Source organism: Triticum urartu, chromosome 2 (genome assembly GCF_003073215.2).
Source record: "Triticum urartu cultivar G1812 chromosome 2, Tu2.1, whole genome shotgun sequence".
Taxonomy (NCBI): domain Eukaryota; kingdom Viridiplantae; phylum Streptophyta; class Magnoliopsida; order Poales; family Poaceae; genus Triticum; species Triticum urartu.
The window spans coordinates 30,415,378-30,437,150 of NC_053023.1; the positions used below are offsets into that span (position 1 = coordinate 30,415,378).

General features: G+C 46.7%; 1 protein-coding gene and 1 pseudogene across 1 annotated transcript; one reads left to right on the plus strand and one right to left on the minus strand.

Annotated features, from left to right (window-relative positions):
• Window positions 1-4,977: 4,977 nt before the first annotated feature.
• On the minus strand, window positions 4,978-8,230 carry LOC125540819 (annotated as a pseudogene).
• Window positions 8,231-17,700: 9,470 nt separating this feature from the next.
• On the plus strand, window positions 17,701-19,381 carry LOC125540820. Its single transcript, XM_048704370.1, has 2 exons — window positions 17,701-17,853; window positions 18,031-19,381. The coding sequence occupies exon 2, from the start codon at window positions 18,160-18,162 to the stop codon at window positions 19,273-19,275; it is 1,116 nt and encodes a 371-aa protein (XP_048560327.1). The 5' UTR covers window positions 17,701-17,853; window positions 18,031-18,159; the 3' UTR covers window positions 19,276-19,381.
• Window positions 19,382-21,773: the final 2,392 nt, after the last annotated feature.

Sequence of the window (21,773 nt, forward strand, 5' to 3'; positions counted from 1 at the left end):
TGCTTTCCATTTTACTAAAAACAAGGCTTTCAGTCATCTTGCCCATGTGGTATGATTTGCATGTCTCAAGTGATTCAAAATCAAGTGAGTCCAAACGATCCATCTGTATAGAGTTTCTTCATGCATATCTACCAACAAACATGGTTCGCATGTCTCAATCCTTTCAAAAAATGAGTGAGTCCAAAGATCCATCAACATGGAGCTTCTTCATGCGTTTTATACCGATATGACTTAAGTGGCAGTGCCACAAGTAGGTGGTACTATCATTACTATCTTATATCTTTTGGCATGAACATGTGTATCACTACGATCGAGATTCAATAAACCATTCATTTTAGGTGTAGGACCATTGAAGGTATTATTCAAATAAACAGAGTAACCATTATTCTCCTTAAATGAATAACCGTATCGCGATAGACATAATCCAATCATGTCTATGCTCAACGCAAACACCAAATAATTATTTAGGTTTTAATACCAATCTCGATGGTAGAGGGAGCGTACGATATTTGATCAACCTTGGAAATACTTCCAACACATATCGTCATCTCACCTTTAGCTAGTCTCCGTTTATTCCGTAGCCTTTTGTTTCGAGTTACTAACACTTAGCAACTGAACCGGTATCTAATACCATGGTGCTACTATGAGTAATAGTAAAGTACACATTAACACAATGTATATCCAATATACTTCTATCGACCTTGCCAGCCTTCTAATCTACCAAGTATCTAGGGTAATTCTGCTCCAGTGGTTGTTCCCCTTATTACAGAAGCACTTAGTCTCGGGTTTGGGTTCAACCTTGGGTTTCTTCACTAGAGCAGCAGCTGAATTGCCGTTTCATGAAGTATCCCTTCTTGCCCTTGCCCTTCTTGAAACTAGTGGTTTCACCAACCATCAACAATTGATGCTCCTTCTTGATTTCTACTTTGGTGGTGTCGAAACATCGCGAATATCTCAAGGATCATCATATATGTCCCTGATATATTATAGTTCATCACGAAGCTCTAGCAGCTTGGTAGTAATGACTTCGGAGAACCATCACTGTCTCATCTGGAAGATCAACTCCCACTCGATTCAAATGATTGTTGTACTTAGACAATCTGAGCACAAGCTCAACAATTGAGCTTTCTCCCTTAGTTTGTAGGCTAAGAAAAATCATCGGAGGTCTTATACCTCTTGACGTGGGCACGAGCCTGAAATTCCAATTTCAGCCCTCGAAACATCTCATATGTTTCGCGACGTTTCAAAAAACCGTCTTCAGTGCCTCAACTCTAAACCGTTTAACTGAACTATCATGTAGTTATCAACACGTGTATGTCAGATGTTCGCAACATCCACAGATGACGTTCGAGGTTCAGCACACTGAGCGGTGCATTAAGGACATAAGCCTTCTAAGAAGCAATGAGGACAATCCTCAGTTTACGGACCTAATCCGCATAATTGCTACTATCAACTTTCAACTAAATTTTCTCTAGGAACATATCTAAACAGTAGAACTGAAGCGTGAGCTACAACATAATTTGCGAAGACCTTTTGACTATGTTCAGGATAATTAAGTTCATCTTATGAACTCCCACTCAGATAGACATCCCTCTAGTCATGTAAGTGATTACATGATCCGAGTCAACTAGGCCGTGTCCGATCATCATGTGAGACGGACTAGTCAACATCGGTGAACATCTTCATGTTGATCGTATCTTCTATACGACTCATGCTCGACCTTTCGGTCTTCTGTGTTCCGAGGCCATGTCTGTACACATGCTAGGCTCGTCAAGTCAACCTAAGTGTTTTGCGTGTGTAAATCTGTCTTACACCCATTGTATGTGAACGTAAGGATCTATCACACCCGATCATCACGTGGTGCTTCGAAACGACGAACTTTAGCAACGGTGCATAGTTAGGGGAGAACACATTCTTGAAATTGTTTATGAGGGATCATCTTATTTACTACCATCGTTCTAAGTAAACAAGATGTATAAACATGATAAACATCACATGCAATCAAATAATAGTGACATGATATGGCCAATATCATATAGCTCCTTTGATCTCCATCTTGGGGCTCCATGATCATCTTGTCACCGGCATGACACCATGATCTCCATCATCGTGTCTTCTTGAAGTTATCTCATCAACTATTACTTCTACTACTACAGCTAACGGTTAGCAATAAAGTAAAGTAATTACATGACGTTTATGTTGACACGCAGGTCATAAATAAATAAAGACAACTCCTATGGCTCCTGTCGGTTGTCATATTCATCGACATGCAAGTCGTGATTCCTATTACAAGAACATGATCAATCTCATACATCACATATATCATTCATCACATCCTTTTGGCCATATCACATCACATAGCATACCCTGCAAAAACAAGTTAGACGTCCTCTAATTGTTGTTTGCATGTTTTACGTGGCTGCTATGGGTTTCTAGCAAGAACGTTTCTTACCTACGCAAAGACCACAACGTGATATGCCAATTGCTATTTACCCTTCATAAGGACCCTTTTCATCGAATCCGATCCGACTAAAGTGGGAGAGACAGACACCCGCCAACCACCTTATGCAACTAGTGCATGTTTGTCGGTGGAACCGGTCTCACGTAAGAGTACGTGTAAGGTTGGTCCGGGCCGCTTCATCCCACGATGCCGCCGAATCAAGATAAGACTAGTAACGGCAAGCATATTGTACAAGATCAACGCCCACAACTACTTTCTGTTCTACTCGTGCATAGAATCTACGCAATAGACCTAGCTCATGATGCCACTATTGGGGAACGTAGCAGAAATTCAAAATTTTCCTACGTGTCACCAAGATCTATCTATGGAGAGACTAGCAACGAGGGGAAGGAGAGTGCATCTACATACCCTTGTAGATTGCTAAGCGGAAGCGTTCAAGAGAATGGGGTTGATGGAGTCGTACTTGTCGTGATCCAAATCACCGATGATCCTAGTGCCGAACGGACGGCACCTCCGCGTTCAACACACGTACAGCCCGGTGACGTCTCCCACGCCTTGATCCAGCAAGGAGAGAGGGAGAGGTTGAGGAAGACTCCATCCAGCAGCAGCACAACGGTGTGGTGGTGGTGGAGGAGCGTGGCAATCCTGCAGGGCTTCGCCAAGCACCACGGGATATGAGGAGAAAGAGAGGGAGGGCTGCACCAACGAGAGAGATCAAATCGCGTGTTATGGGAAGCCCCTAGGCCTCACTATATATAGGGGAGAGGGAGGAGGGTGTGCCCCCTCTAGGGTTCCCACCCCTAGGGGGGGTGGCAGCCCTAGATGGGAAAGGGGAGGCGGCCAAGAGGGGAAGGAGAGGGAGGCGCAGCTAGATGGGCCCTAAGGCCCATACCCCCTTAGGGTTTGCCCCCTTTCCACCTCTTAGGCGCCTTGGGCCCTTGTGGGGGGCGCACCAGCCCACCTGGGGCTGGTCCCCTCCCACACTTAGCCCACGCAAACCTCCGGGGTTGGTGGGCCCACTTGGTGGACCCCCGGGACCCTCCCGGTGGTCCCGGTACATTACCGATAAACCCTGAAACCTTTCCGGTGACCAAAACAGGACTTCCTATATATAAATCTTTACCTCCGGACCATTCCGGAACTCCTCGTGACGTCCGGGATCTCATCCGGGACTCCGAACAACATTCGGTAACCACATACAAACTTCCTTTATAACCCTAGCATCATCGAACCTTAAGTGTGTAGACCCTACGGGTTCGGGAGACATGCAGACATGACCGAGACGTTCTCCGGTCAATAACCAACAGCGGGATCTGGATACCCATGTTGGCTCCCACATGTTCCACGATGATCTCATCGGATGAACCACGATGTCAAGGACTTAATCAATCCCTACTTGCCCAAGATTCGATCGTCGGTATACCGATACCTTGTTCAATCTCGTTATCGGCAAGTCTCTTTACTCGTTCCGTAACACATCATCCCGTGATCAACTCCTTGATCACATTGTGCACATTATGATGATGTCCTACCGAGTGGGCCCAGAGTTACCTCTCCGTCACAAGGAGTGACAAATCCCAGTCTCGATTCGTGCCAACCCAACAGACACTTTCGGAGATACCCGTAGTGCACCTTTATAGCCACCCAGTTACGTTGTGACGTTTGGCACACCCAAAGCACTCCTACGGTATCCGGGAGTTGCACAATCTCATGGTCTAAGCAAATGATACTTGACATTAAAAAAAGCTTTAGCATACGAACTACACGATCTAGTGCTATGCTTAGGATTGGGTCTTGTCCATCACATCATTCTCCTAATGATGTGATCCCGTTATCAACGACATCCAATGTCCATGGTCAGGAAACCGTAACCATCTATTGATCAACGAGCTAGTCAACTAGAGGCTTACTAGGGACATGGTGTTGTCTATGTATCCACACATGTATCTGAGTTTCCTATCAATACAATTCTAGCATGGATAATAAACGATTATCATATGAACAAGGAAATAATAATAATAACTTATTTATTATTGCCTCTAGGGCATATTTCCAGCATATATATATATATATATATTATATAATATATATGCCATATCCATATCATATCAAGTATAACAACTCATTATAACGTAAAACAATCCTAAATTAAATTGATAACACAAATTTAAATGAAAAAGAAAAAATAAAACAAAAACCCACAAACATTTAATACTGATTGGTGTTACCAACCGGTACTAAAGGGCTTCCGGCCCCCGGAGCTGGCTCGTGCCACGTGGTTGCCCTTTAGCACCGGTTCGTGCTGAACCGATACTAAGGGGGAGGGCCTTTAGTGCCCACACTTTAGTGCCGGTTACGGAACCGGCACTAAAGGGCCTTACGAACCGGTGCTATTGCCCGGTTCTGCACTAGTGTACCAGTGAAAGAAAAAAACATGGTTCAGTCGGCGGTGTGCCTTCATCCCTTCTGGGACCAATCTCCCCGCCTGTATGACAAACCGACGTGATCCAGGCAAATCATGTGTGCTTGTAAATTGATTGCGGTATTACAGATCCAGGTAATTAACCATCAAGTAACAACTGTGATAGCTAGGTACAGTATATATATGATGAACGAAAATGTAGCAGCGCGCAAAGCCTCATGCTTCACTTGGTATGGGAATAAGGAAAGAGGAAACTGGTGTACTACACACATACATAACACTGATATGTAGTAGGGCCGAACACATGCCAGTATCAATGACGAGGCTGATGCGCTCCTCGTGCTGCTACCATGGAAGCAGAGTAATCCTTCTTGATATTCTTCAGCCTCACAACCACGTCGCTCATGCTTGCTCTCTGATCAAGGGAATCACTTGAACACTCAAGACCAGCTCAAATATCGACACAAGGAAGTCCCCGTTGCAGGCAGTGGAGGACGATGCTGATTCAGCAGTATTTAGTTGGTGATGGAAAACACGACTACTTATCTCATCATCTTGCAGCAGCTTTGCGTCGATGATATCGACAAGCTTAGCCGGAAATGATAGTAAAACCCACTGCCTAAGGCTGGATTCTCTGATGAACATGTGGTCCGTGGGCCTCTTCCCGGTGAAGACTTCGAGCAGCATGATGCCAAAGCTAAACACGTCGCTCTTCCGTGATGCCTTCCCCATGTAAGCAAGCTCTGCTCAAAAGAAAAATTCAACAGTCAGATAACCAAACTACTAGCTAACCTCTTGGCAAAGGAATTACAAGAGCAAGGTCGTAGCAAGTGCATACCTGGGGCCATGTACCCAATTGTCCCTGGCATACTCGCTGAAACCATGGAGTTGTCATCACCTAGAAGTAACTTTGCAATGCCAAAGTCTGCAACATGCACCGTCATGTCCTCGTCGAATAAGACATTGCTAGGCTTTAGGTCGCAGTGTAGGATAACTTGATGGTGACGGTGGTGGAGATATTCCATTGCCTCCGACACACCAAGCATAATGTCCATTCTCTTGATGAATCCTAGTGGTTCACTATTTCCAGTGTGCAAGTATGCTTCCAAGCTACCATTGGGCATGTATTGAAGCAGCAGTGCTCTGAAATCCAAATTGGAACAGGTATTCAATATCTGTATCAAGTTGCGATGCCGAGCCAACCGCAACACCTGACATTCAACATCAAAGCTCCTCACAGCTTGCTCAAATTGCATATTGAGCACTTTTATTGCAACCATCAAACCATCATCTAATTGGCCCTTGAAAACTTTGCCGAAACTTCCAACTCCAAGTAGGTTGTCCTCGTTGAAATTTCCAGTGGCACGAGCAATCTCATTGTAGGATACCAACCTATGGCTGATCGGATCAGCCATGTCAGTAGGAGTCATAACATTTGGTTGCTTCTTTTTCTTTCCCAACATTAGGTATAAAAAGGCAGCAAAGGCAACAACTGTTATGGTGACAGCAGGAAGTATAAACTTGAGGAAGTGTTGACCATGAGTCTCGTCTAGACATGGTGAGAACCCTAGATGAGGAGCACCACACAACCCAACATTCCCAATCAAAGATTGCAGTGTGAGGTTTGTGAAAACACCTCCATCTGGTATTTGCCCTTCTAATTTATTAAAGGATAGGTTCAGATAGGTAAGGTATGTGAAGTTGGCCAGGAACTTTGGTATTGAGCCTGAAAGATTGTTTGATGATAGGTCCAATGTGGCTAAGTTGGTTAAGTGTCTGAAAGAGTCTGGGACTAAATCCTCGAAAGAGTTGTATGAAAGATTTAGTCAGGTTAATGTCATTGCCCCGTAACAAAAAAAGGTTAATGTCATTGCAGCCACCTATCCAGATGAAATTGGGAGCCTACCAGCCATGAGGTTACAAGAAAGATCTATTCGGACCATAGTTTGTATATGGTTAAGGTAATGTACCGGTTAGGAGGTTATTGGACAGTTCGAGTCTGGTAAGGTTATTAAGGTAAAACAAGGTTGATGGTATGGGCGAAGATAGACGGTTATTAGATAGATAAAGGAAGTACAACATGGTGAGGTTGCCAATGCCTTCTGGTATGGAGCTAGACAATATATTGTCGTCGAGGTGTAAATGTACAATATTACTTAGATTTGATAGTGTAGCTGGAAGCCCTCCTGTTAGTTGATTGTTTTGAAGGCGTAGATCAGTGAGTTGTGTCATTTTGCCCAATTCCACCGGAATCTCTCCAGTTAGATTGGAGTATGAGATATCAATGAAGTTCAGCACGGTGAGATTACTGAGCACAACAGGGATTGGACCAACAATACCTTTGCAACCCATAGAAATCCCCGTAAGCTGTGGTAGCTTAGCCAACCATGTCGGCACGACATCTCAAAGAGGTTTCCTGCTATATTAAGTATCCGAAGGTGCTTGCATCTTGCAAGGCCCAATGGAATTTGACCCGTCAATTTGTTCTTGAAGACATCAAATTCTTCCAACATGGGGATACTAAAGCTTCCGTTGCTAGGTATAGGACCTATAAGATTATTGTGTCCTAGGCGCATCTCCACAAGCCTAGACATGTTGAAGATGGTAAGAGGTATTGGACCTGATAGCTGGTTATATTTCAAACCAAGAAACTGAAGCATGAGCAACGAGCCAATACCATCTGGTATTGGCCCAGACAGAGTGTTGTTCCCAATGTCTATGTGGCACAGTGAAGGTGTGGTGTCAAATGAGAAATTCGGTGTGAGGCCTGTCATGTAATTTTTTTTCATAGAGAGGTACCTAAGGCTACCTAGGTTGCGTAGCTCATCTGGGATTTGTCCAGAGAGTTGGTTGAAATCTAGGACGAGAAATTGGAGCCTCGAGAGGTTTCCAATTGAATGAGGGATGATATCTAATAAAGTATTATGGCCAAGATCCAAATATCTAAGGCGTGGTAACCTTCCAAGATCAGCTGGGATGGAGCCGGTGAGGGTCGTGTTGGTGAGGTTGAGTACATGGAGGAAAGAGAGGTTACCGAGGTGAGGGCTGAGCTCTCCTTGGAGGGGCACGTTCGGCAGCTCCAAAGCAGTGACACGCTGGTGGTGGCGGCGGCTGCATGACACGCCGGTCCAGTGGCAGAAGGACACATCACTTGTCCAGTTATTTGCAAGGATGCTCAAAGGATCGGATAACTGGGATCTGAAAACCAGCAGCGCGGCAAGGTCAGTGTTGTTGCTCGGAGCCGGAGATGAAACAACCATGAGCGGGGTCATAAACAAGCTGGTGGCCATCAGCAGCATGGCCAGAGTGTATGAAGGGATTGTCATTTCACTCGAGTGTCGGATGTGTGGTAAGGTCAATTGTGTATGTTCGTTGGCTCAGTACGGGCGGAGTCGGTCTATTTATGACGTGCAGCAACGTCTGGAGCTGTGGCCCATGTTAATCCCAGCTGATTCCTGCCCTTGCCCCTCGGCACCGGTACAGGGACATCGGCATGCCTAACCTCAAGTATATCTTTGTTTGGTTCTACCTAGACGCAAGACCTTGACCACGACCTTGATTTTAAACTCAAGTGAGACAAGTATGTCTTTGCTTGGTGACTGTAGGCAGCACGCATCAGGAAATGGCAGCCACATACTCCTGCTAACGTTCCTCCAGGAGCAAAGAATTTTCTACAGCAATAACGTACACCCAACGATGAGTTCTGTTTGGCCGGAATTTCCTTTTTCCACACATGATTCCAAAACACGCAGTAGGATATTTCATCGCCACTTTGCCATTAAAATGATGATTAACATAGTAAAGTAAAGCAAAATGTGTCGTTAGATTTTAGTATCAAACTGATCTCAACTTTAAAACCAACTTCTAGAGACTAAAACTGAACCGACTGTACCAAAATGTGTTGTTAGATTTTACTAGTACCATACAGTAGGGTATCACTTATATGCTTTCTATATATTTAGCATATGTCGGCCAGTGATATTCTACCTGTAACATAAGTATTCTGTAACCATTTAGCAACCACATTTTAGGGCATCTCCAGCCGCGCCCCCAACAGGGCCTCCCCAGGCGATTTTGCCGCGCCGGCGTCAAAAAAAGGCCCCAGTCGCGTTTCCAGAAGGCCGTTTTTCGCCGGCTCGGGCCAAAACTGGTGCCGGCGGACCCAGGCCGAACCCGGCGCCCTAGGGGGCGCTTGGGGAGCCGGCGCAAGCGAAAAAGGCGCGTGGGCCCGCCCTGGAGGCGACCCGAGGGCCTTTTCCCGCCGTTTGTTGACGCTTTTCCCTCGCATCTCTCCCGCTCGCTCGCCTTCCTCCCGCCATTCTCCCCCTTTCTCCCGCCAAACCCCCTCCCGCTCGCCTTCCAGTCGCCGCCATGCCGCCGAAGAAGTACACCATGCCGCGCGCGGCGGCAAACGCGACTGGCGCCGTGGTCCAGCCGAAGCAGAGGAAGCCGAGGGCGCCGCCATCAAAGCCGCTGGGCATGTCGAACGCCGAGTGGAGGGTGGAAGTTCAGCGGCGCGAAGCAGTCACCGCCGACAGGCGGAACAGGGCCATGGCCAAGAAGGCCCGCGACAACGCGGCGCGCTTGGCGGCGTCTTCCTCGGTCGACCAGGCGGGGATGAATCCACCCGTCGTCAACCACGCCCAGTACGCGCCCCGGGGACAGCAAGGCGCCGGATCTCCATGGGGTTCATCGTCGCCCGGCTACGCCGACGGCGACGCGCACGGTGGGTTCAACCCGAACGTGACCTTCCCTCATGGTCACGCTACGCGCACGCCCCCGCTCGCCTTCGTCGGCGTGCAGTACCCTCCATACAACTACTCGCCGCCCGCCTCCTACGCGTCCACGCCGACGCCCCATCTCTACCGTGGACCTCTGCCCTTCTCGCACCTCGGCGACGCCGACGACACGGGAGCAGACATGGACGACATCATCGCGACAGGATCGACCGCGGCCGCCGCCTCTCCCGGGTTCGCCACCCAGGACGAGGTAGTGGATCTCAGCGGCGACATGGAGGCCGAGCTCGGCTACGTCTACGGCGAGGACGCGCAGGAACCCGAGGAGGAGGAGGAGGAGGAGGAGGAGGAGGATGAGCCGGCTCCTGTTCCGGCGAAGGGGCGCCAGAAGAAGAAGAAGCGGGCGGCCAGGTCAGGCGAACCGCGCATCAAGTGGACGTCCAAGGAGGAGGAATGCCTCGCCGAAGCATGAAAAGTCGTCTGCCTCGACCCGACCACCGGCGCGAACTAGAGCTTGGAGACGTACTGGGACCGCATCAAGGCCGAGTTCGACGAACGGAAGCTCGTCGACCCCTACTTCAAAGGCGTCTACATGCAGCGCGGCTCCAAGGCGATGGCGAACCATTGGGGCCGTGTCCAGTTGGCGTGCAACAAATGGCATGGAATCATCGAGGAGGTCGCGGCTCGCCCAGAGAGCGGCGCCAGCGTCGAGGATCAGCTGATGTGTATGTTCGCCATGTATCGGGGCGACAACCAAGACGCCGATTTCAAGCACCTCCACGTCTGCAAGCGCATTGACAAGTGCGAGAAGTGGGCGGAAGTCCGGCGTGCCCTCGACAAGGCCAAGGAGACATACAAGCCGGACGCGTCGACTCCGGGCGCGTCAGAGGGGCGGCCGGACGGCCACAAGTTGGCGAAGAAGGGGAAAAACGCCGACGCGGCAACCGCGCGAGTGCAGGAGTCCATCGAGCATTGCCTCGCCGACGCGCAGGCCCGGGCCGTCCTGCGCGAAGAGAAGACCGAGGCGCGGTGGTCGTCGCTGATGAAGAACAACGCCATCAAACTCGACCTGCTCCGGACGAACGTCGCCGCGAAGAAGAGGAACACCGACATGGCTTTTCTGATGGGCGGGGCGGACATGCTCCAGAGCAACGACGAGAAGCTCAAGGCGTGGTACCTGGTGCAGCGCGGCCTCATCCTGAACGAGCTGCCGACGGCAACGCCGACGACGCCCACGACGCCCACGACCACCCGGACGCCAATCCCAAATGACGCCTCTACGTCGCCGCCCAGCAGTGCCGAAACCGCGCCGACTCAGCCCAGCACCGAAGCAGCACCGACACCGCCGAGCCCGCGCACGCCGACTCCGCCAACGCCTGGAGCAGACCCCGCCGAGTGAATCATTGCGCAAGCGAACTCTGTTTTTTGTAACGCCAGACTACGTTCGATCGCCGGATTTGCAGCGTCTTTTGTGAGCGGGAACGACCAAGTTTAAAATTCCTGCATCCTGGGGCCGGCGCGTGGGGGCGTGACTGGGTGCTAGGTCGCCCCCAGGGGCCGAACTACCGCCGGCACGCCCCCAGGCCGCTCTATTTAGGCGTCCTGGGGGGCCGAACGGCTGGAGATGCCCTTATGGCGTAGCTCTGCAAGTTTTGGCCCTGAGCCTGAATGCCGCTCTGTTTGAGAACCGACATGAATTTTTAGAGCATCTGCACCCTGGCCCTGCTATCCTATCTTTCCAATATTGATTTAAGATCCGTGCGACACAACTAACTTTTTATATAATTTTTTTTCTTTTTTGTTTCTCTCATATAAAACATATCTTGAAGTTTAAACCTTTGCAGCGTGGTAAAGCTTTCTAACTAGAATTTAGGATAAATCTTTCAAATTTTTTTGTCCGACATAAATACTAAAAATATGATTTTTTTTCATCATACAAAACATATTTTATATATTTATGTTTGACAAAAAAATCTGAAAGATTTATCCTCGATTCTATTTAGAAAGCTTTGCCACGCTTTATAGGTTTGAACTTCAAGATATGTTCTGTGTGGGAGAAACAAAAAAAAATATACTTGCACGAATCGCGATGCGAAAAATGGATGGCTAGATGGAGAGGGCATGCTCTATTATATATTTTTCATTTGAGAGCTTCAATGTTTTATGAATTCAGTAACTGAAAATCGATTTTGATAGAGGTTCAGGTGTTGACCACCCAAATATGTTCATAGAGACGATCACAAAACGATCCTAACCTCAAGCTTTCCGTCTCCTAGCGGTGACGACGAGAAGGGGATCAGAGCTCAGAGGGAGAGAGATCATACCAGGAGATTGGACAGTCAGGCAGTCCCGACACTGCATCGACATGAGGTGGTCGATACGTCGAGTGGCAGCAGCCCCATGATACCTCCGCTTCATACTTAGGCCGAGACGAGGCGCGAGAGGGAGGAAATAGCTCCGCCGCCGCCGCCATCGCGGGTCCCTCCGTCCTCCTTTCCCTGGGTGTCGCTTCCTCGGCGGCCTCTGCACCGTACACCCAGCGGACAACGGACTCTTCAAGGGAAAATCCTATTGGCCGCTCATTGCGGCAAAGTGCCGGCGCTTAGCACAGGGGCGAGCGCCGAGCGATGCTTTTGGGCCGGCCCACTTACAAACTGCCCACTCTGGTTTTGTGAACCTTCAAGAAGGTTCCATGAATTGTCTTTTTTCTTTTATTAGTTTTCCACTTTTTTTGTTTATTTTCTTTTCTTTTTTTCTTTTTTTCTTTTTCATTTTTTCGTTTTGTGTTTCCTTTTATTTTTATTTTTAAGAACATGTTCGCAGTTTCACAAAATATTTTGGATTTCCTTTTTCATTTCTTTTTCTTTTCTTCTCTTTTTAAAAAAAATCAAAAAATTCAGATTTTGTTCGTGTTTCCAAAAAATGCTCTCGAAATAAAAAAAAATTCTCGTCACAAAAAACAGTTCAAAACTTCTGGAATTCAGAAAATGTACTGGATTTCAATTTTTTGTTCACATATTCAAAAAATGTCCGCTTCCAAATTTGTTCGGGATTTTTCAAAATTGTTCTCCATTTCAAAATTTGTTCTCAAGATTCAATATATATTCGTTCTTTAAAAAATTGTTTGTGCTTCCAAATTTGTTCGGGATTTTTCAAAATTGTTCTCCGTTTCAAAATTTGTTCTCAAGATTCAAAAAATGTCCATGCTTTGAAAAATAGTTCACGCTTTCAAATTTGTTCTCAAGATTCAAAAAATTGTTTGTTTTCATAGAATTTGTTTGTTCTCATAGAATTTGTTTGCATTTTTTGAAAGAAAAAAACGTACGTTCATAAAATTACTCAAATTTGGAAGAAAAAAATGGGATTTTGTCAAACTGTGTTCGCAATTTTAAACAATGTTAATAATTTACGGTGCTTCATGTTCAAATACGTTTGGTAGCTCAACCGGTAGGAGCGCATGATCCTTTGTTCGATCCTGTCGGAGGGCGCCTTTCTTTTTTATGCGCGCTGCCGATTTGTTTCCATCATGGGCGGTCCCAGGCAGAGAAACAGTGAAATACGCACGTCGCGGCCCAGAAAGCCCGCCAGTCAGCTGCTCTGTGCGAGAATGAAACGCGCGTGACCCCAGGGATCGAACCTCAGACCAGCTGCGTACTAGCACGCATTAGTAGCCACTCCATCTAACCAGTGCTGTTTCAATAAAGCAGTGCATAGCTTAAAGAACTAACCATAAATGTAAAACACAAACGGTATCCTGTAGCGAACTGGAACCAGTACTGTAGCAAATTAGCTATTGTAGCGAATCTGAATTAGTTACTGGGGTGAACGTTTTTTAATGTATATTTTGAAAAAGTATCAACATTTCTTGAATTCCTGAAGAAGAAAAAAACGGAGACAGGAACATTTTCTGAATATGTGAACAAAAAAATTGAAAAAGCTATGCACTGCTTTATTCAGTTTCCCTGCATGCTAATGATTACAAGTTTTCAATTGTCCGATTTACAACACTAATATCTAAGAATAAAAAGAGTGCCAGAACAAATCTTGGAAATTATGAACAATTTTAAGGTAAGTAATGTGCCAAAGTTTGAACATTTGTCAAACAACACGAACAAATTTTTAAACTCCAAACAAATATTTTGAATACGTGAACAATTTTAAAAACAGGAACATTTTTGAAAATTTCTGAACAATAAGTTGAAAAGCTGACCATTTATTGAATCTGTGAACAATTTTTGAAAATGCGAACAAATTTTTGAAAAACACGATTTTTTTTTTAAAATGGGAACAAATGTGAAATCCAATAAAAATTAAAAAAATGAACAAATTTGGAAATGCAAACATTTTTTGAAAATCACAAACAAAATTTGAAACTACGAACAAATGTTGGAAACACAAACAAAATTTTGTACATTTTTTGAAAAGAATGATTTTTTTTGAAACCTGAAAAAAAATGGAACATCTTTTTTAAAACCGAACAAAGTATCGAATATACTGAACTTTTTTTAAAATTGAGATTTTTATAAAAAAATAAAGAAAGAAAGAAACAGAAAAACAAAAACGCGAAAAAAAAGAAACAGATAATAGACGCCCTCTTGCATGGCATGACACTAGCGTTGTTAAGCTGCAGTGGCTAGCAACCCACCTCCACGAGTGGGGGGAGGTCTGAGGTTCGATTCCTCGCTCGCTCTCTTCGTTTTTTGGGGAATTTTCTCTATAGGAACCATCCGTCATGGGCCGGCCCACGAACGATCGATGGTGTGCGGCAGGTCGACACTTTGCCGCATAATGCGGCAAATAGGGATTTCCCTGTGCGAGGCCGCACCTACTTGACGCAGAATGCTCCCTATGCGACGCCGCACCTACTTGACGCAGAATGCGTCACATAGGACGTCCCCTCTTCGAGGATGACGGCCGGTCCAAGAAAAGAGAAGGCTGGGCTACGTGCGATGGGGTCAGAAGATGACTGGGCCTGGACAATAACAAATGAGGATAGTAGATGGGTTGTGCTTACCTGAAAAATAAAAGAGAAAGTATAGATTTCCCCCTCAAATGTGGCTCTTGGCATCAAATACCCTCCAAACTCTAAAACAGGTTTTTTACCCCCCAAAAATCTGGGAAATCAGATAAATGTCCACCTCTAAGTGGTTTTAATCACTTGATAGGTGGTATTGAGTCGAAGATGACGTCATCTATGGTGTTCATGTTGCACGGCAGATGTTTGACGAAATGGTAGGCGGTGCTGGACGTGTGCCTGACAAGCTTAGCACAGACCAGGTGAAGGAACGATGGTATCGCAGCGGCATGAACTGAGCCGGCGGGCAGGTGGACGACGAATTGCAAGGGGTCCCCGAGCTCGGCGGCGAAGTTGGCGAGGTTCTCGTGGATGAGCTGCACCTCGAGCGGGTGATGCGTGGACGGCAGCACCCTTGAGCGCGGCGGCGCCGGGGCAGTGCTGGGCCAGCTCCTGCATTAGCGACGCCCACTGCTAGCCGACGCTAATGTTGAAGTCAAGCACGTGGATGTAGCCGCCGTGGCCGAGCTCGTCCAGCACAACCTGGATGCAGGTGAAGTCTGGAGCACCGGCGTTCAGACACCAGGGTGAACTACTTGTGCCGTTGCCCATACAAATGGATGCATGTGAACTGCATGTGCCGTTGCCTCAGCAGACTTTCTTTCCTTCGTGATTTGTTGCTAGCTGTATGGACATGATGGTTGCTTTATTTATAAAAGTGAGGCGAAAGCCTATTTCAAGAAATTGCTTATTACATCGAGCTGCAATCAAGTTAATGTCGAGCTGTACCTTGTTTTCCGGGATGGATACTTCCTCTGTTCATTTTTATAAGACTTTGAAGACATTTTAGACGATGTGCAAAACAACCCATTTTGAGTTGTCTGAAACGACTTACAAAAGTGAACGGAGGGAGTAGATTTTTTCTAAAGGAAATTTTTGCAGTGTACAGCAGAGCTACTAGCTATATTTAACTTACTAATATTGTATACGTGACTTGAGAGCCTTCTTAATCAAGCCTGCTTTGCTTTTTGAAGACAGTGGGATTTCGAAAGTAATTAAGGAAAACAACTTACTGGTTTGCAGGGTTTAGAATACTCTTGTGTGTGTATTTTTTTTTCTTCCACCAGCAAAGCACCACTCTTGTTGCATATTTCAGAATACTCAGGTATTAGAAAAAATATAACTAGTGGAGTTGCAGTAATCCGAGGAAGAGAGAAGTAGAGTAGAGGCTAACAAGCAGAGCGCTCCTATGTTTTAATTCCATATAGTGCTCACAAGTGAATAACATTATTTCCAGTCACTTGCAAAGACATACTATAACATTTTAACATAAACTCACTTGAATACTTTAGGTACATGATTTCTAGTGACAGCAAAGTATCTTTGTCCACAATTACAAAGACATACTATAACATTATAATTTATGCTAATGTTTCCTTAAAGAAGGTTAGATCAGGAAGGGGTGTGCTCTTACAGAGAAGAAGGAAGCCAGACAAAACGAACAAACTTGAGCTTCACATTGTGGATGAGTGCTTTCTGATTGATGGGTGGGCTTAATTATTTAGTGTCTGGTGGCTGATACAAATGATGGCTGATACAAAGCTGCTCGCTGCAGTTTGATACAAAGCTGCTCGCTGCAGTTTGAGTTATTTTCCTTGTAGGGGGCTTTATGCTATTTTGCAGGGACCTTATTATAAATTATACTACTGACTATTTTTTTTGCATGGTAATACGTGTCTCATTTATATGATAAAGATCAGAATACAAGTCACATAAAAACCAACATGACAAAACTGAAAAGATAACAGAACATTTCTGAGTTTGACATCAACGTCTATCACCTGCCTCCGGCACCACCAAAGCAGCCACCGAAGAATAGAATGACGAACCACCTCCTCACCCGAACTCGACGCGGCTCCATCGCTAATAAGCAGCTGCTGTTTTGCCAGTCTGTCTGTCCCCAATAATGAACTCTCGCTGACCGCGCCCTGTCTTATTTTAACCTCCATCTTGCTCTTGTGGCTCCTCCTCGACTACCTCAGGTTGCTCTTGTGGTTCTTCATCCAAGACCACTAGCGGTACAAGAAGAAGGGGTCCCGGCTCGGGGGCGGGGGTATCTTACTTCTTTTCCTCTGCGTTCGTGACAAGCTAGTAGGCACTCTTGTGTGGGTTGGCTCATTCCCCTGGAAAACGAATATCTTTGAGGACCTCCAAGGTGGCTCCCTAAAAATGAAGCCACTGACGTTGAACAAATCAGGCCGAGGCAAAACCCCGGACACGTCATCAAACTCCAGATCTGACACCCCACCATGACTAAGACGCTGAAGGAGGAAATCACACCTGCCATCCATCAACCATGAACCCGGCACACGTTCCGTCTTTCAGATGTTGTCGATGCAGACCACAATATGCATCCGCTCCTGGATTATCTTCCAAACTCCGCGCCGACGCTGGAGCAGACGCCGTCGCAACGGTGGAGCCCGAGGACACATATCCACCACGAGGATGCCGCCGCCACACCATCTTTGCTTGAACAGACTGGATTCCAAATTCATCCCCAACGATAGGACCAATCATCTCATCTGAGGAGGATTTGAAGAATTTTTTCGCCACCATCGCCGTCGCCGAAGGCAAGACAATGAACAGCCTAAAAAACTAAGGTATTTCGGCCTAAAACTATCCACACGCGTGGATCCGACGACCCTTCCTCACCGCCGACAACCAGGGTCGTTGACGAGGGGAGCCGCCGGAGAACGGCGGTGGAGCGCGAGCCGAAAGCTAGATCACTTTTCCTTTCGTCGGGAGGAAGATAGGAAAACGATATGGATAGGTAATTATACTACTGACTAGTGGGCTCCACACTTGACGTGAAGGATTTATACGGGATCTCTTCTGTACACACGTTATCCAGTAAAAATATTGTAAAAATGTTTTACAGCATATTCTCTAAAACGATTTTAGAGATGCTGTAACCCGCGCATTAGCGGGGCGATTAGCGAGCGCACGGGAAGGGAAGCGTCCACGAATACTTTTCTGCTAAGAAAACACCAGCCATATATTTCCTGGGTCTTGGGCGGCCGCTCTCCGTCGCGCTAACTCCACCGCCGCCGGACTGATTCTTGGAGGGCTGATTCTGGCGCACCGGTTTGACGGGGAGGCGAGGCGGCGCAGTCTGGCGCCATCGTCCGTCCCCGATTCGCCCTCACCGCAGGCAGGGCAGGTACACAGATCCCTTTCCTTCCGTGATTGCTAGCTGCGAATTGATTTGGGTAGGTGTTCACCACCGATCTCGTCTCATCTGGCCGTCGTCTCCGTCACGCCACCAGATTGCTAATCGTTTTCGGAATCCAACTCATCCACTCCCTCCAATTCCGATTCTAACACTCTGATTTTGCAGGGCGGCAGCGGCATCATAAATTCAAGGCTCGAACGCTTGATTGGTGAACACAGAGCTGCAGCAGGAGGAGAATTATTAGATAGATTACTGTGTTATTATTATTAGGTCTTCTGTCAAGTCGCAGTGGGGATGTCTAATAAGCGCCGGGGACATGCCGGCGATGGTGGTGAAAAGAGGTCGCGGCGGCTCAAGCATCTGTACCTCGTGTTGGATGACTGGACCAAGGGGTACAGCATCCACAAGATCCAAGCCGACAGCTTCGACTCCAACTCTGACTCTGACGACCAGCACAGCAGCGCTGCCCGGCACCTCCCGGAGCCTCCGACCCTGCGGTTAGAGTGCCCGGTTGGCACTGTACCCCATCCCGGCATGTCGTTCTCTGCCATGGGCACCAAGATCTTCACCTTCATGAACCAGCGATGCAGCCTCATCTACGACACCAAGACGGCCGCAATGACGATTGGCGCCCATGCCCCTGCTGACATGGTCTGTGGCTTCGGCATCACCGTGGTCGTTGATGAGATGCTCTATGCATTATCTTACCACTTCCGCGTGAAACAACACTCCTTTGGGGTCATGTCATGGGGGTCCACCGCCCCGGATGTGCTGCAACATCCAACCGAGGGCTGGTCCTGGAAGACTCTGCCGCCACCACCGCCAACGTTCCACCGCCGAGTCAACTCCTATGCACTACACCCGGATGGATGCACCATCTTCATGTCCACAGCTAACTTCATGACGGCACCTAGCAAAGGTTGCATGTGCACCTACTCATTCAACACCAAGGATTCTGTGTGGAGATGGCATGGGGAGTGGGCCTTGCCATTCACCGGCCAAGCTCACTTTGACAGGGAGCTCAACGCTTGGGTTGGCCTTGGGTGGGATGGCTACATCTCTGCTTGCCAAGTTGCCTCCCCCAGCTGCCACAGCACGACTCCAACGTTGCAGCTGGACTGCCAGACAACCAAGGAGAAGTTGTTCTGCAAGGACCGGAAGCCGCACATGGGAGCCTCTCTCACCTACATGGGCACGAGCAAGTTCTGCCTCGTCGAGTGCGTGAAACGGGAGGAAGTGGAGGAGGAACAGGATCTCGGAGACCATGATGGCTGTGTGCTCCATATCACCATATTTGGGCTCAAGTTCAATCACAAGGGAGAGCTGCGGATCACAGATCACCGCTCCACGCGCTCCTTCATAGTGTCTAGTCATAAAGATCACTTTATGCCTGTAGCATTTTGGATGTAGAAACCCGTTTGGCTTGTTCCAAAATCCTTGCTTGACTGTCACTGGTTCATGTTGTGCTTTGTCCTCCTAGAAAGTGGAATCAATAAAAAGTTCTGTTTGCTTGGAAGTTGTGCGATACTTGATCCGTGTATTCTATTTTTTGGTATGCTAGTTATTGATGTACTCCCTCCGTCCAAAAAATAAGTGACTCGGTTTTGAGTCACTTATTTTGGGACGGAGGGAGTATTGTCACTAGATCTCTTGCTGAAACATATATATGTGGGAAGATGGCCATGGTCCTATGGTTGAACAAAACTAACTAGATCTCATATTGAACCTTATTAATCATTGATCCTAGTGCACCTAACAGTGGATAATGTTGTACAGGTATGTGTGGCTGGGCCATCGATCTATTGGGCGCTCATGCGAGGAGCGGTTGAAGGATGTGCAAGGGAGGGAGGGAGGGTGGAAGCGCATGCAGAAAACACGACAACGGCAAAACGCTGGAAGCTGCGCCTGCAAAGGAGCCTGTTGCTGTTGCTAGAGTATATCAAAGGGCAAAAACAAGAGAGAAGAACATGCAAGAAACGTGAGGTGCTTGTAGATGGCAGGTTGTATATGTAGGGGGGATCACAAGCAAACGAGTCCGTGGTCAGACTACTACTGACTATTCATCTTGCAAAATTCGCCTATAGCATGTACAGTTTCAACTAGCAATATTCACAAGCGAACGAATATGAATATGAATCAGTTGGCTAAACACTATAAATCCTGCCGTGAGCCGGAGATTCTATGCATTTCTTCCCTTTGGAGGTCGCCATGATCTTCTCAAGAGTTCCTGCGAGCGCAGATTAGCCCATGCATTATGGCCTCAAGGTTGAAAAGGTGCAGTAGCCCAGCCCTAAACAAGGTGTGCTGATGGCGTGCCACGAGCCCAGGGAAGTCGAACTCTATGATGAGCACCATGAACCGCTCCATGAACCTGGACGCGTGCTGGGAGTTGTTCCTGCACAGTGTCAGAACTCAGAACCCCCGTGACGTCGGGCTCAAAGACAGTGGGCTGTCCGGTTTGCCGGTCGATAAAACCCCGGGTCTGGGTCAGGAGGGTGTTTAGGCAGTAGCTGTCGTAGTCCCAGTCACCCATGTAATCATGCACCCTAGGGATGAAGTTGAAGTTCAGTGGATCGCTATTGTCAACAAGGTAGACTTAGTGAAGGTAACGGTCTTTTAAGGGTTTAGTCCTGTGAACCTTGTTGTACAGTGTGTAAGGTCTCTTGTTCTGTCTTAAGCTTTCGTGAGGCAGTGGCCGTAATGGCAGTAAGATGTTTTTTCTTCCAGGGTTTTTCGCATGATAGTACTCCACTGGTTAATGGAGGCATCCTGCAAGTGTAGGTACCCTCAGCATGTCGTTATAGTCGTAAGCTCATCAAAGTATCAGTCACGTAATTAACCATATCGTCTATGAAATAATAGTGACAGAACCCCTAAGAAACTTGTTTGCCCAGAAGACAACTTTAATTCTATCGATTATATTATATTTTATACAAATTCGGAAGGGTTGGATAAACTTTTTTTAATAAAATCCCTAAAAAAGAAGTTTTACCTCTCATTTGTATTTTTGGATTTATCCTTTGATGGGTGGGGGTCATAATGGCAAAAATTACCTAGGAAAGGACAGTCCTGTTGTTTTTATTAAAAATTCTTATTCTAGAATTTTCTATTCACAAAGCCTAATCATAATCTAGACATCGCTGTCAGGATATTTTTCGAGACCATAAATTCATACCAGAAATGTATAAACTCTATTTATGCAAGTATCATCAATGAATCCATGAAAACATTCAAGACTGTATTTTTTTGTTCTTATTTTCTCTCATATATGGGATTGGATTTAAATCTTTAAGGTGTAATGTGTCAAAACTATCTAATGTCACTTATATTACAAACACAATTAAATTGTGCACAGTGGATGCATATTTTAAACGACGAACAATACAAATGTAACATGGGTTTGTTATTATGTTTAACAACGTTATCACATCATGTTGTCATAAGTTATTAAAACTATATTAGCTCTGAATGTGATATGATAAAATGAGTTAAAAATAAGCATAAAGGTTTAGTATAAACATGTTCAAATTGTGGCTCCTCAACCTCACAAACCATTTTTAAAGATCTCTGTCAAGACGGAGTTCTGGGCCTACAAAGCCATGTCCATGTTCTAGACTTGGCTGTGGAGGGAGTGGATGAAGTCCTGGGATGTCGCCGAGGAAAAAAAACAAAATAAGAAGAGGGTTTTTAGTGCTGCAATGCGTCACAAAGAATAGCCAAGAACAACTCCGAATAATAAACAGACAACAAGAACAGGTGCTCGTGCATGCCGCTCACCTCGCCAAAGCACCTCACCGCCGCTGATTGGATGGCCCGGGATGACCGGCCAATCACTCGCGAGGAGGTGCCGTGGCAAGGTGCACGGCGTGTGCAAGCACCGGCCGCGAGGTGGTCGCGCCCTTCCACAA